Genomic DNA, 14,813 nt, shown 5'->3' on the forward strand with positions numbered 1-14,813 from the left:
ACAGTGACTCCTGTTGTTGACTTAACAAATTGACACTCTTGTTTATGGCATCAGTAATCACCCTAGGCTCTTGTCATGAGTTGCCAAGGCTATGGAAGCCCCCTGAGTTCAAAAAAAAGTCACCAGCCCTATATTTTTAATTTGGGCAAATTTTCTAGCCCGTTCCAGTGTGGTTTTGTTGTTCTCAGGTGGTGATGTGGAGTATGTGTTCAGTTACTGCCTGTGCTGTACTTTTTGGCTTCTCTCTGTCATTAATGTACTAAATTATTTGGTCCTGATTTTTTTGTTTGTTTGCTTCACCTCCAGAATAAGGAGTTTGTGTGTCGAGGGCATGACTATGAGAGGCTGGAGGCCTTCCAACAGAGAATGCTGAACGAGTTCCCCCATGCCATCGCCATGCAGCACGCCAACCAGCCCGACGAGACCATCTTCCAGGCAGAAGCGCAGTGTATCCACACCCAGAAGGGCTGCCTGCCAGGCACTGCACGCTGGCTGCTGGCTCCCAAGCATTTTCATGCGAGGTTGTTAGAGCAGCCATGTTCTTACGCTTCCCTCTTTCACATCAGCTTAATTTTCACGTAGCTCCTTCCCAACTGAATTTTTTATTGCGATGCCCCTTGATAAGAAACCTGTTAAAGATTCTGTGACAGAATGTTTTTCCTTTCATTAAAAGTCTTCTGTTTCTCAGCCCTCCTTTTAAAGCCCTTTCTTAGAGATGTCCCTTAGAATGATTTTTCCTCTGACACATTCTGCGGGAATGGCTTCAGTTCAAGGAAGTGATAACATTATACTGGCAGCTTTAGATAATTCACCCTTTTTCCCTTGGTGTTTTCATTCTGGAATGAGAACAGCAAGAGAAAGAGGTACCTCAGGATATTTTCGGGGTTCTTAGCTGTCTCAACCTGGACTGCTTTCAGTAATGGCTATGCAGTTCACCTCCCCTTGTTGAAACACAAACATCTGAATTGGAATTACATAGACGTTAGGCAAAGGCCGGTCACCCCAGCCCTCCTCTCTGAACCTCTCTGCCTCTTGCTAAAATAAGTGATCGTAAAGAAAATCTGAAACTCCCACTAGTAATTTTGGTTACTGTTTCATAGCAAAAACCAAGATGTAAGAGAAGCAAGGAATTACATAAGGAAGAATATTTTTGCTATCCTTTTTTGAATGAAAAGAGGAGGAGGTAAACATACAGTAGGATACCTGTTTAATATAATTTTTGCAATATCACCTACAACTAAATAATCTGCTCATGAAGATTGGGAAAGTGGATATCACACGTGTGATAAGGGAGCACACAGGTACGAACGTCACTCATCACTGTTCTCCTTCCTGTCTTTGGTCATGTCTGCATTATGAGTATTTACTTATTATCATAACAATAAGATTTACAGAGCCATGCATGCACTAAGGATGAGTGACTTTTCTCACTCAGAGTGCCTCCTGACACCTTCATTAAAACACAGTTGGTGACATAAAAAGTCACAGACCACGGGCCTTTCAAATTGACACTTTCTGAGGATCACCTGCCTAGAACTAGTTCAAGGCCTGTCATTTGAGACTTGATTTGCTATGAAGTGAGTTCTTGGCATCTTCTCGGGAATTCTTAGATGACTTCAACTGACTGACATGGCACCCCCAGATTGTTACCCATTCTCTTCTGTCTGCCACGGCTCGGCTGGAGCCAGAACCCCATGGGGTTTGCCGATTCGGGTTCCTTCCTTGACTCTCTAATCCCAGACCTGCAGATCTATGCTGTCACTCCCATGCCAGAGAGCCAGGAGGTGCTGCAGAGAGAGGGTGTGCCGGACAACATCAAAAGTTTCTACAAAGTCAATCACATCTGGAAATTCCGCTATGACCGACCGTTTCACAAAGGCACGAAGGACAAAGAGAACGAATTCAAGGTACCATGCAGTTCTCATTGCCTGCCCTCTCCTCATAGCCCGTGAGCTCCTCAGGGCACAGCCCTGGGTAAGTGTTCACTCGGGATGATGTCAAACGATCCACAGAGGGACTCCAGAAACCATCTGGTCTAGGGGTTGGTTCTCCAAGTCCATGCTGGTCATCAGTGACAAGGGGTCATTTCTAACCCAGCAGATTTCTGGTCCCCACCCCAGGAATTCTGACTCAGTAGCTCCAGGAGGGGGTCCTGAAATGAGCCTTTTTTGACAAGTCCAATGCCAGTGGTCCTTTGTCTGTTCTTTGAGAACTCATGGCTGAACTCAGTCATTCATTCCTGTTGAGCCCATGGCAGGGACCCTCAGGGTATTTATTTTCAGATACAGGGGAGTGCAGTGAGTGGAGAATACCTGGTGCACTGGGGCAGGAGAATCCTGAGACGAGAGAGCACCTGTGTGGGCTGCTCGTGCGGTGGGTCAGTTCTGTGCGCCTGCAACAGCATGTGTTCCCCCTGCACTTTGAGCACCCTCTGCCTTCCCTGTAAGCTCTTGCTGCTTTTTCTTGTAGAACCATGTGTAATTAGGACTTGTGAGAGGACCTGGAGGCAAAGCAAATCCTGCGTGTGTGGATGTCCCCACTGTTAGTGGGTCCACACCTTGCTAGTTCGGCATGCTCTCAGCCAGAACAGGATAAGATTTCTCACAGCCCTGCTGGGGGAAAAGAGGCAAGATGGTTCAGCAGATGAGTTGCAATCCTCCTTTTCCTTAAAAACAGTGACACAGTGAGACCATGTAGAGCCCCAGTATTGTGGTATTCCCCACCTAAACAAAGCACAGAAAGTGAACTTGTAATTGTGGGTTCATTGTCAGTTCCCAGTGCCCCCAGAAGTAGCTCCAGTTCTTCTTAGGCAAGAGCACAGAAGGGGAAGCAGGGATGCTTTGGCAAAGTTATTATGAGGCTGAATAAAGGGCAGTTTTTGTTTTTTTTTTTTTGGTGGGGGGGGTTGATGAGTTAAATACCCAGGCAAGGAGACGGTTGGAAAACACCATGGAGATATTGTTGAAAAGATCTGTGATCATTTTCTAGTCCCTTTGGAATCTACATGTTTTCCCTCTGCCCTGCGAAATCAAGTAACTGTCTCGTCCATGTGTGATAGCGCTCTCCCTGCAATTGCTTCTAGTGCATGACAAGTGAGGGATGCGCGGGGGTCAGAAACCTGACCTGCTCAAAGTCACGTTCCAATTACCGGCGGATTCAGCTCCAGAGCGGATCCCTTCTCCATTGCTTTTCTCCACTGAACCCTTATTTCTGCGCTTCCAGCAGCCTGGAACCTGGCGCCAAACTGCCCCTCCAGAAGCCTGGCCTCCTCCACACCCACTCACCCACCCTCCCCTCCACGCATCGACACACAGCTTCCGCCTTCCTCCCGCCCTGCCCTTTCACAAGCTCTGTGTGCAGCTGCTTCCTGCTGCCTGCGCTGCACCCCCTCTCCTCCTGGCAAACTCCTACTCACCTGAGGTAGCTCACGTGTCCTCCTCCCCTGCACGCCCGCGTCCCCCTGTTTTCTCCCTGCGCCTGGAGCACCCTTTCCCTTCCCTCTGAGCTGATCTTGTCACCCGGAACCCCGCCAGCTCTCGTCACAGGGGCTCTGCTACACTCATCTCACTACCTCTAGGCTGGCACCAAAGAAATCCTTCCATGTGTTGTTGCTGTTTGAATAAATGGCATGATTTCAGGAATATTGTCGAGCTTTTTATCCTTTTGGAAACACACTTGCTTCAATAAAAAAGCCGAGGCATAGATGCTGACACCAGTTCCCGCACGGGAGACCTGTAATCGCCTGCAGCTCCTGCCTGAGGCAGCTGTGGTTCCATGTGGCCTGAGGGTGGTCCCCCTGGCTGTGAGATACACATCTTCCCAGGTGGCAGCCATTCCAACAGGCAAAAGGAAGTGTGGCCCTGTGGGTGAGTCTTCAGGAGGACATGGAGGTTCGAGTGTGGGTTCATGCTAGGGCAGGGTCTGCGGGTGATCAGATCTGGCTTCTGAGCTGGTCTCAGTGCCTTGCGAGGCTCAGTGTCTTCAGCTTTGAAACAAGAAGAGGGAGCCATGTGATTCCCAACCGCATCCTTCAGAATCTCTTCTCGTAACCTTGTGTTGACTGTCTGATACTACTTTTCCTAGATTAAAAAAAAGGCTAGAGCTGGAGGACTGAAGAGCTTATTTAAATCTGACTTTTGCTGTCTGAAGTAGGAAGTCATCTGTTCTACATAGAAAAAATTTCAGCGGGCATGCAATGGAATTATTCACACAAACGTCAACAACATTTTCCACTGCTAGTCCATGAGCGCTCGAATGAAGAGTGAAGAAAAGCTAACATTGCATGGCAGGCATCCTCCAGAGCGCAGTGGCTGGCCCGGCAGCTTGGAGACTGAATTTGTTTGTGTTTTGTAGAGTCTCTGGGTGGAGAGAACATCGTTGTACCTGGTGCAGAGTTTGCCCGGCATTTCCCGCTGGTTTGAAGTGGAGAAGCGTGAAGTGGTAAGGAAAAGAGCTCACTCTCAGCTACCTGTCTTCGCAGCTGCTCACCCCGAGGCATGCCCTGTGTTAACCTCATGTGCTTTTGATGCAAAGTCCCTGAACACCCTCATAGTGAGTGAGTGCGTGTGATACTGCTGTAACCAAGGCTGTAGATGGCATCAGGGTTGTACTACTGCTTCCAGCCAGTGGGAGTCCTTGAGACAGCTAAGATCACAGCATGGGAGAAAAACTACTCAGGCACTTAGTCACAGCACCTGGAATTCCAGTTCTCCTAATGATCAGAGCTGGATGACCTTCAGGGCTTGCTGTGTGCCAGGTCATTTTCTGTGTTATCTGATTTAATCAACACATCAAAGCCATGAAGTGTTCTTATCTCTGTTCTTCCAGTCTTTAACAAACTTCAAAAGCTTTTGCCAGAGATCCCATGTCAGGGACAGGCTGGAACCCAGATGTTTCTGATCCTAAAGTGGTTGTGTTGACCTTCTCTAGCCTTGGCCTCTGTGTAGGCCAAAGGAGGCCCAGCGCAGTGTATAATGAACCATAAGTCCCTGCCCTGCTGGTGCAATTCCAGGTAGGAGAGGTGGTTGGTCTCCCTGAGCAGTCCTGGTTAGAGCATTGGCTGGAGACCAAGGGTCACTGTCACAGATCACCAGCGGAACAGGAACCCTCTGGTGGTCAGACATGCCCCCAGCTCCTACGCCCACCCTGGGTATGGAGAACAGGGAGGCCTTTGCTGAAGATAGCCAGGTCAGGGGGCAACCCACGCTTTCCTCTGCTGCCCTGGAGACTGGCAGCACCTTGACACTGGCCACAGTCCTGCCATCTTACCCTATACCTTGTCCTTCCTTTGGTTCCTCCATTGTGGCCAAGGCCAACCCTTTGATGGCCATAGTCCTCTGTCCAAAAGAAAACATGCCAATTACAAAAATATAAGTTAACCCATTCCTTACTGAGGTAGCAAGCTCACTCTGTCAATGAGTAAGAGCTCCTGCCCAAACTGGCTTTCAAGAGTGGCTTGTCCGACCTGAAGTCTCTCAGGATGGAAACCACCCTCAGCTTATCATGTTCAAGTAAGCTAAGGATGTCATGGGAGTTTCATTTTGCAAGACCAAAACAGGAGTCTGGCTTCCTAAACAAATTGCCCTTGATTCAGCAGATTGTATCAGAGTGTTTGTGTTCTTGTACCGTCTTGAGTCTTGAGTCAAGGTTCCCCAAAAGCTGGTTGCTGACAAGGTGTACCCCAACTGTGCCTCCTAATGAGTGGCCTGGGGTCAGAAATGTTCTAAACCACCCATGCTGCATTTAATGATTCAAAAGGCATTTTCAGCTACTTACTACCCAGAACATTAAATTCTGCAGTCTCACCAATGACACTGGTTCTTTCCATCTCTCTCTGTCTCTCTCTCTCTCTCACACACACACACACACAAAGTACTAATAGAAAGCAGTATGCTAATAATGATAAAAGGAGCATTACCAGACACACCCTTTCAAACATCAGCTGCCTACTTGATCAAGATACGTAATCTGATGTTCTGTCAGAGCGAATCACACAAGGCCATTTTCCTCCCTGAGCACAGCCCATTCCTAACGGCCTTTGTATCTTGCTCTTGTTCCTGCTTCCTAGAATGTCACCCTTCTATTAAAGTCGGTTTAATTCTTCATGCATAAAGTCTTCAGGAATGGGATTACACAATACACCCCAATACATTTGTATCCAAAGAATGGAACTTCTTCATTTGTTTTTTTATCTTTTCTTTTTTTTCTTTTTATTTTATTTATTTTATTTTATTTAATGAACATAAATTTCCAAAGTACAGCTTATGGATTACAATAGCTTCCCCCCTCATAACTTCCCTCCCACCTGCAACACTCCCCTCTCCCACTCCCTCTCCCCTTCCATTCACATCAAGATTAATTTTCAATTATCTTTATATAAAGAAGATCGATTTAGCATATATTAAGTAAAGATTTCAAGTTTGCACCCACACAGAAACACAAAGTGTAAAATACTATTTGAGTACTTTTTTTTTTTTTTTTGACAGAGTGGACAGTGAGAGAGAGAGAGACAGAGAGAAAGGTCTTCCTTTGCCATTGGTTCACCCTCCAATGGCCGCTGCGGGCCTGAGCCGAAGGCAGGAGACAGGTGCTTCTCCTGGTCTCCCATGGGGTGCGGGGCCCAAGCACTTGGGCCATCCTCCACTGCACTCCCTGGCCACAGCAGAGAGCTGGCCTGGAAGAGGGGCAACCGGGACAGAATCCGGCACCCCGACCAGGACTAGAACCCGGTGTGCCGGCGCCGCTAGGCGGAGGATTAGCCTGTTGAGCCGCGGCACCAGCTCAACTTCTTCATTTGTAATACCAAAATCTGAAAAAATCAAAAGATGTTTTCACAAGTTTGGCTCCAAAACTCCTTTATTTATGCATGTAAGTCTTCTATCATAACACTAGTTGTTAGCTTCATTTTGCCTGTGTCTCACTGCAGAAATATTAAGACGTTTGATTCAAGGAAACTGCACCAGACCCTGCTGAGGGTTCCTGCTCTGCTAGATAGACCCCATCTTACCTTTATAAACCTGAAAAGTCTCAGACATGAGATGTTAGATTTCCAGTGAAATGTGGCCCTTTATTTCCTGAATCATAAATCTGGAGTAGTTAATAAAATGGTAATAAAATATCAGTGCCTTTGAAATAGTTTCTGTGGTCAATTTTTTTTTTAAGATTTATTTATTTGAAAGTCAGAGTTACACAGAGAAGGAGAGGCAGAGAGAGAGGTCTTCCATCTGCTGGGTCACTCTCCAGATGACCGCAACTGCCGGGCTGCACCCATCGAAAGCCAGGAGCCAGGAGCCTCTTCCGGGTCTCCCACGGGGGTGCGGGGACCCAATGACTTGGGCCATCTTCTACTGCTTTCCCAGGCCACAGAAGAGCACTGGGTCAGAAGTGGAGCAGCAGGTACTCGATCCGGCTCCCATATGGGATGCCAGCACTGCAGGCCAGGGCGTTAACCCACTGCACCACAGCACCAGCCCCTCCTCATCATTTTTAAAATTAATTCTGTTTTCAAACTCATTCAGTCTTTCAAGCTCCCTCTCTGATTAAAACATAAGTTCACTTTAAAATTTCTTTAAAAGGCATTTTATTTCTTAAAATCTATAAATATGATTTTTGAAAGTTCAACTAAAGATAATGGTAATATCATCCCGGCATATCAGATACATCAAAAAGTCATGTGGCTCCACTTTCAAAATAGACCCAGAGGAGCTGGCATTGTATTGTAGGTTAAGCCACCACTTGGGACATTAGCTTGTCTCTGCTTCCTGCTAAGGTTGTCCTGTGAGGCAGCAAACATTGACTCAAGAACTTGGGTCCCTGCCATCCACATGGAAGACCTGGATGGAGTTTCAGGCTCCTGGCACCCTGGCTTTTGCAGGCATTTGGAGATTGAACCGGTTCATGAAGGAACTCTCTCATGCGTTGTATCTTTCTATGTCTTGCTGTCACTCTGCCTTTCAGCTAGATGAAAATAAAATAAACATTTATTCTGCCTGATTGTGCAGATTACAACCTCTCCTCACCAGCACACACCGATAGCGCCATCTAGTGTCTCATAACTACAGCAGCTGCCTGAGAGGTTGGCTTCTACCAGTATCCAGTATCTCAGTCTGTTCAGTAACACGGCAGCCGGTGACCTTTTTAAACCAAAGTTGTATCATATAAAAGTAGAGCACAAGTATAGAATGGACCAGATGTGCCCATCGTCTTACTTCAACAGCTATCACAAGGGCCGGTTTTTCATCTGCAATTCTACCTACACCGTCTCACATTGGATTATTTTGAAGCAGATGTCAGACATCATTTTATCTCATCTGTAATACTTTAGAATGTTTATTTGTTTAATAAAAGACCAAAGGCTACAATGTCACAATGTCATTTAGCACAGCCAAAAATATTCATTGATCATAACATACCCAGTATTCATTCCCACCTCATCAAAAGCCTTTTTGTTTAAACTCATTGTTGTTTAAATTTAGATCCAAATAAAGGCTGTACTGAAATGTCTCCTAAGTCTCTTTCTACCTGTATGTTCCCTTATATCTACTTGAAATTCGTTGTTGAAGAAAATAGGTTGTTCCTCCTGCAGTGTTTCCCTAAGTCTGAATTTTAGACTTTATCTCAGTGGTGCCATTTAACATATTTCATATTTCTCTGTCACCTACATTTCCTGTACACCTGTAGTTAGATCTGGAGGCTTCCTAGGATTTTATTGCTTTTGTTTTTGTAAGTCTGCCTCATGTGTGATGTGTGTTTCTGGTTGTCTTTTTTTCTCTTGTCTTTCTTTTGTCTCTTTTGGTGATGTTGTCAGCTACTGAAGACCATTGCCTACATCCATTCACCCCTTAGGAGTTTCAAAATGGTGACTTTTTTTTTCCATTCCATCTTTATTTATTCATTGGGATACTTCTACAAAGAGAAATATCTCCTCATCATCTACTTCAGAGGTATAAGAAAGAATAGAGAATGCTTTGTTCTTTCCCTTTATTTACCAGTTTCAAAATAATAACTTGGCTCCCGAGCACCATACTAAAAAAGACCAGAAAAGATTTTGTTTTGTTGGTTTTGTTTCTGTGTTATCAGTAACTTATAGATTTAAGCATATTTTTTAAAACTGATAAATTTTTTATTCTTACTGAATTTCAAATTGGAACAGTTGGTCCATGAAGAGCCTCTACACATTGGCCCCTGTGTCTTTGTGACAGTATCCAAGTGGTTACTGAGCTGGTACACAGGATTGTGTTGTCAGATCAGACGTGCAGAACAGCAATCTGGCCCAGGATGCGGCTTTATTAATAATTGCCAAGGCACTCAGGATGCCCCTGGTGAAGCAGGAAGGCTTCTGAGACATCTCGCCCCATCCACCAGATCCTTCCCCACATCAGTAATCATTCAGATGGAGCCTCTGAGTGAGGTCATGCGGTTCCTCCTACAGGGAACGCGTTTCGATTATGAAGCCTCAGTTCTGAAACGTTCCATGTTACACTCCAGAGAGTTCGTTACAGAGCTTCTCAGGGCCATTCTCTAATTGTACCTTGTGGATTCTGGTTTATTTACTTTAAGAAGTCTTTGGGGACTTCTGCTACCGGCATTCTATAACAGAACACCTTTTCCTCCTAGTAATTATTCTTAGTCCATGTACTTCAAGGTTCTGCCTGTTTGCCTTTCTGTCCCCTAAGGACATTCCCCAGTAATGAGAATGACTAGATCGCAGGCCAGTTCCCCTAAGGACTTCCTCCCTGACATCCCCTGCTTTCTGGAATGACAGAGTGGTCCAGATTCACTTACACATCTCCTGCCTGAGGCCTGAGAGCTGCCATTTCTCCCCTGATTCCTGACTTGTTAGTGGTAAACGGTATTTAAAGATCACAGTCTGGGGAAGAGAGGAAAATCATCCTTTGCTGAACATTGTTTCTGCACGTACTTTGCTTATTTCTTTGACTGTCTCCTTGGCATTGTTTCCGAAAACTGAATGAATTTATCACAGGGTATCTCTGGTGTAACCTCTAATTCGTGGGTCAGCGATGGGGGTTATCAATCTCTGCCCCTCTGAAGGGATAGCTGTTTCTTGGGAATATCTATTGTCCCAGCATTCTCTCCAGTATTGGATATCAGATACTATTCTGACATGTTTATTCTCAAAATGCTTTCATATATAAAATAGTGGTTAGGATTCTAGATTCAAATCTAGATTCTTCTATTCACTAGTGGTATGACTTGGAGGCAAGCTATATAATCTTTTTTAAAAATGTTTTCATTTCTATAAGGGGAACAAATTTCATATGTGCAGTTTTAAGAGCATAATGATACTTCCCACCCTACCCTCCCTCCATCCCTCTCTCCTTCCCTCCCTCCTCCTTTTTTATTTACTTGTTAAATTTTTTTTATTTATTTGAAAGGTAGAGTTGCAGAGAGAAAAAGAAGGAGAGAGGGAGAGAGGGAGAGAGGGAGAGAGAGAGAGAATCTTCCATCCACTGTTTTACTCCCTAGATGGCTGCAATGACCAGGGCTGGATCAGACCAAAACTGGGAGCCAGGAGCTTCATCTAGGTCTCCCACATGGGTGCAGGGGCCCAAGACCTTGGACCATCTTCCACTGCTTTCCCACACACTTCAGCAAGGAGCAAGACCGAAACTGGAGCAGTTTCAGGATTCAAACCCACACCCAAATGGGATGCCAGCATTGCAGACAGTGGTTTAACCTGCTGTGCCACAATGCCAACCCCATCTTTTAGTTTTACAATGGCATACTTCCAATTTACTTTATAATCACAAACTTAACCCTCCTCTAAATAAAGAATTCAACAAGTAGTAAGTGGAAAAACCACTGTTCCTCAGGGCATAGACAAGAGCTATGAATAATAATCAAATCTCAAAATGTCAATTTCATTCTTATACATTATTTTTTGTACTCTATGTATTAGTTACCACAAACCAGAGAACACATATTATATTTGTCTTCAGGGGACTGGCTTATTTCACTATGCCAAATAATAAAAATGATAATTCTAGGGTTGAATGGGGGGTGTCATTTATTAATATTAGTGAAGACAGAGCCTCCCATTCACCATTTCACTTCCCAAATGCCTGCAATAGCTGATGCTGGGCTGAGCCAAAGACAGGAGCCAGGAACTCAATCCAGGTCGCCCAGGTGAGTGACAAGGTCCCAATCACTTTTGAGCCATCACTGCTGCCTCCCAGGGTCTGCATTAGCAGGCAGTGGAGTTAGGAGCTGGACCTATGAATCAAATCCTGGTGCTCAGATGTAGAACTCAGGCATCTTAACCAGCATCTTAACCTCAAGTTTGAACACCTGTCCCTATCCTGACTTTTGTGATTTCCATTGCCTTGCCTGTTTTATCACTTATTTGTGTCCCTCCAAACAATTCAACTTCGTTTTGAACTTTATGTAACAGTGTCATACTATATTTGTTCTATTATGACTTCTTTCACTTAGTGTTTGTACTGTTTTCAATATTCTTGCGTGTAACTGAAGTTCATTTTCATTGCTGTATACTATTCTATTGTGTGACTGTATGACATGGATGAATAGACCACAATGTATGTATGCATTCACATAATGGACTTTGACAATTATTATGAACAGTTTTGTACATGTTTCATAATATACATATGTACACCTCTGTTCCACTTTTCCTTGACTATATGCCTAGGAATAGAATTTCTGGATCAACTATTTTTCAAAGTACATGAACAATTTGAACTTCAAACAGCAGTAATGGAGATTCTGTTGCTGATACTGTCATCTTCACTTACTGTTACCATCTTTACTGCCACTCCAGTGGGTTTAACTGATGTAACTGATGGGTTACTTTTCACATTTTCTATCACAAATGAGACTTAAAACTTTTTTATATGTTTACTGGCAAGTTTGATTTTTTAAAAGTATTTAACTTTTTTGTTCATTCTTATTGAGTTGTTTGCCTTTTTCATACTAGTTTTTACGTCTATCATATTCTAGACATGGGCTCTTTGAGATTGTAGATGCTATAAAATCTCATATGCTCTGGCTTATTTCTCCTTCTCTTCATAGTGTCTTTGTTGAATGTTCATTCTTGATTTTGATATGGTCAGACCATTCTAGGAGTTTCCAGTGTTGGTTAAAGTGACTTTTAAAACTCTGATTGTTCCCTAAACTGAAGGAAGCCACATTTAATGTACTTATGGTAATCCCGAATTACTTTACTGCTAGGAGCTTGGCACACCTTCTCTTTGAGGAGAATGTCATTAACAGTACCAATCTCAATGTCACACATTTGAAGAATATTTGTATTCTTTTCACAATTAGGTCCTCCCTACAACTCAGAATTTTTAAGTCATTATGACTCTGTTTGGCTCTCTGTCAACAAAGAGATCCTGAAATATATATTATGATCTTGTTTTCTGTAACTCCCAAATGTTTACCATCCTATGCCCCCTCATGATGCAATTATCTATGCATACGGGGTCCATATGGGCCTGGGTCCCATCTTCCCAACAGGGCTGAGAGCTCCTTGACATCAGGGGAATCTGTAAAGGCATGTTTGTCCCTCCCATGAAACTTTGCATCCAATAAGCATCTATATAGGTGATAATAATGTTCAGAGTCTGAATATTTAGCTCTTCAAAAGAAAAGTAAAACTAGCTTTAAAATGCACAAGCCGGCGCCGCGGCTCACTAGGCTAATCCTGCGCCTTGCAGCGCCGGCACACCGGGTTCTAGTACCAGTCAGGGCGCCGGATTCTGTCCCGGTTGCCCCTCTTCCAGGCCAGCTCTCTGCTGTGGCCAGGGAGTGCAGTGGAGGATGGCCCAAGTGCTTGGGCCCTGCACCCCACGGGAGACCAGGATAAGTACCTGGCTCCTGCCATCGGATCAGCGCAGTACACCGGCCACAGCGCGCTGGTAACGGCGGCCATTGGAGGGTGAACCAACGGCAAAGGAAGACCTTTCTCTCTGTCCCTCTCTCTCACTGTCCACTCTGCCTGTAATAAAAAAAAAATGCACAAGATGCTTGGATTTTGTCTTAAGGATTCAATTAATTGTTTCTGTGCTAATAAGGAATTGATAATTGTTGATTATCTGGAGTAATGAGGTACCCAGGCTTTTCAGCCCTTACTAATGAATAGCTAGCTTGACTTCCACATCCTGTCTATTCTATTGGAGGGCCCCTAGTAGTAGCCATATTGATAGGAGCTGAGGGGAGCGCAGATAATTCAGAACATGGATAATCTACTTTGTCTTTCTTCTTGAATGTCACAAAATTCAATATCTGTTTTTGTTCATTTGCCTCTCAGGTAGAAATGAGTCCTCTGGAAAATGCAATTGAAGTGTTGGAAAATAAGAATCAGCAGCTGAAGACTCTGATTGGTCAATGTCAAACACGACAGATGCAGAATATCAACCCCCTGACCATGTGCCTGAACGGAGTCATCGATGCTGCAGTCAATGGTGGAGTGTCCAGGTACCAAGAGGTGAGGATTCAATGCTGCATTGGACAAAGCTTTCATATGTGATTTCATGGGGTTCATGAATCTTTTTATACCCATATTGTAGCAGGCAAAGGCTACAGATCACAGAAAGAGTCCTTTGTTAAAAAGAGTAACCCAGTCATTAACTCCATCTTCCAAACAGGTTATATTTTGAAGACAAGACAGAAAGATAAAGAGATGGAAAGTTAGTCCTTAGATAAATAAATGTAGTGGGAAATAGGATTGTTTAAGAAATGTTTATTTATTTCTCAGAGTAATGAGATTCGTGGGCTTAGAAAATTACAATCTTGCTTCGAAGATACTTTAGGTAGACATTTCATCTGCCTTCTGTTATGTTTTGTTTTTAAAGATTTGTGCATTTATGTATCTGAAGGGCAGAGTGACAGATCTTTCATCTGCTGGTTCTCTCTCTCCCAAATGCCCACAGACATTCAAGGCTGGGGCAGGCTGATGTCAGGAGCCAGGAGGTCCATCCAAGCATCCCATGTAGGGTTGCAGGGGCCCATGTACTTGGGACATCATCTGCTGCCTTCCCAGATATATTAGCAGAAAGCTGGATCAGAAGTGGGATAGCTGGGACTTGAACTGGCACCCTGTTATGGGATGCTTGTGTTGCAAGTGCTGGCTTAACCTGCTGTGTCACAAAACCACCACCTGCCCTCTTGGTTTTAAAGATTTTTTTTTTTTTTGGAGATTTATTTTTTTGAAAAGCAGAGTTACAGAGAGAGAGGAGGAGATATAGAGAGACACAGAGATATTCCATTCACTGGTTCACTCCCCAAATGGCTCACCACGCCACCGCCCCCCCCCCCCCGCCCCGCCTTAGTTTTAAATAGAAAGACACAGCAACCTGGAAGGTGAGGCCACTATCTTAGTCACACTGAATCTTAAGGAAATTTAGTTTAGGGTAGAATGTCAAAGAGTGAATTTACTCTTTGTTTATTGCTGCCATGCAGTTTCTGATCTTTCTTTTCCTTTTGGTTCCCTTCTGACCAGCTGCCCACACAGACATCCCTCCATCTGTCCCCAGATGTAGTTTCTGATGGTGTCATTTCTCCAAAGATGCCAGGTCTTTAAAAACAACAGCTAAGTCATTTGATTCCTTTGTAACTCGCCTGAACTCAACCAGCTGTCCTTTTTCTTACTAGGCTTTCTTTGTCAAAGAATATATCTTAAGTCACCCTGAAGATGGGGAGAAAATTGCACGATTAAGAGAGCTGATGCTTGAGCAGGTAAGGGAAGCAGAAGGCAGCCGCCTTCTCTCTGTCCTGCCTGGACAGGTGCCTGCTCACCCAGAGACCCAGCTGTGTGGTTTACTGCATCAGGAGTC

The 14,813-nt window shown here is 44.4% G+C and overlaps 1 protein-coding gene across 5 annotated transcripts in view; it reads left to right on the top strand.

Annotated features, from left to right (window-relative positions):
- Positions 1-14,813, top strand: part of DOCK4 (dedicator of cytokinesis 4) — a 521,894-nt gene that overhangs the window by 489,491 nt on the left and 17,590 nt on the right. For all 5 annotated transcript variants that reach the window (XM_017342765.4, XM_008258382.5, XM_008258384.5 and 2 more), the window contains 5 exons: positions 307-448; positions 1,741-1,907; positions 4,354-4,440; positions 13,289-13,465; positions 14,632-14,715. In XM_017342765.4, the coding sequence (XP_017198254.1) occupies positions 307-448; positions 1,741-1,907; positions 4,354-4,440; positions 13,289-13,465; positions 14,632-14,715 (657 nt within the window). The remainder of the gene's footprint in view (positions 1-306; positions 449-1,740; positions 1,908-4,353; positions 4,441-13,288; positions 13,466-14,631; positions 14,716-14,813) is intronic.

Source organism: Oryctolagus cuniculus, chromosome 3 (assembly GCF_051225735.1).
Source record: "Oryctolagus cuniculus isolate XC-2025 breed Fujian yellow rabbit chromosome 3, ASM5122573v1, whole genome shotgun sequence".
NCBI classification, from domain to species: Eukaryota; Metazoa; Chordata; class Mammalia; order Lagomorpha; family Leporidae; genus Oryctolagus; species Oryctolagus cuniculus.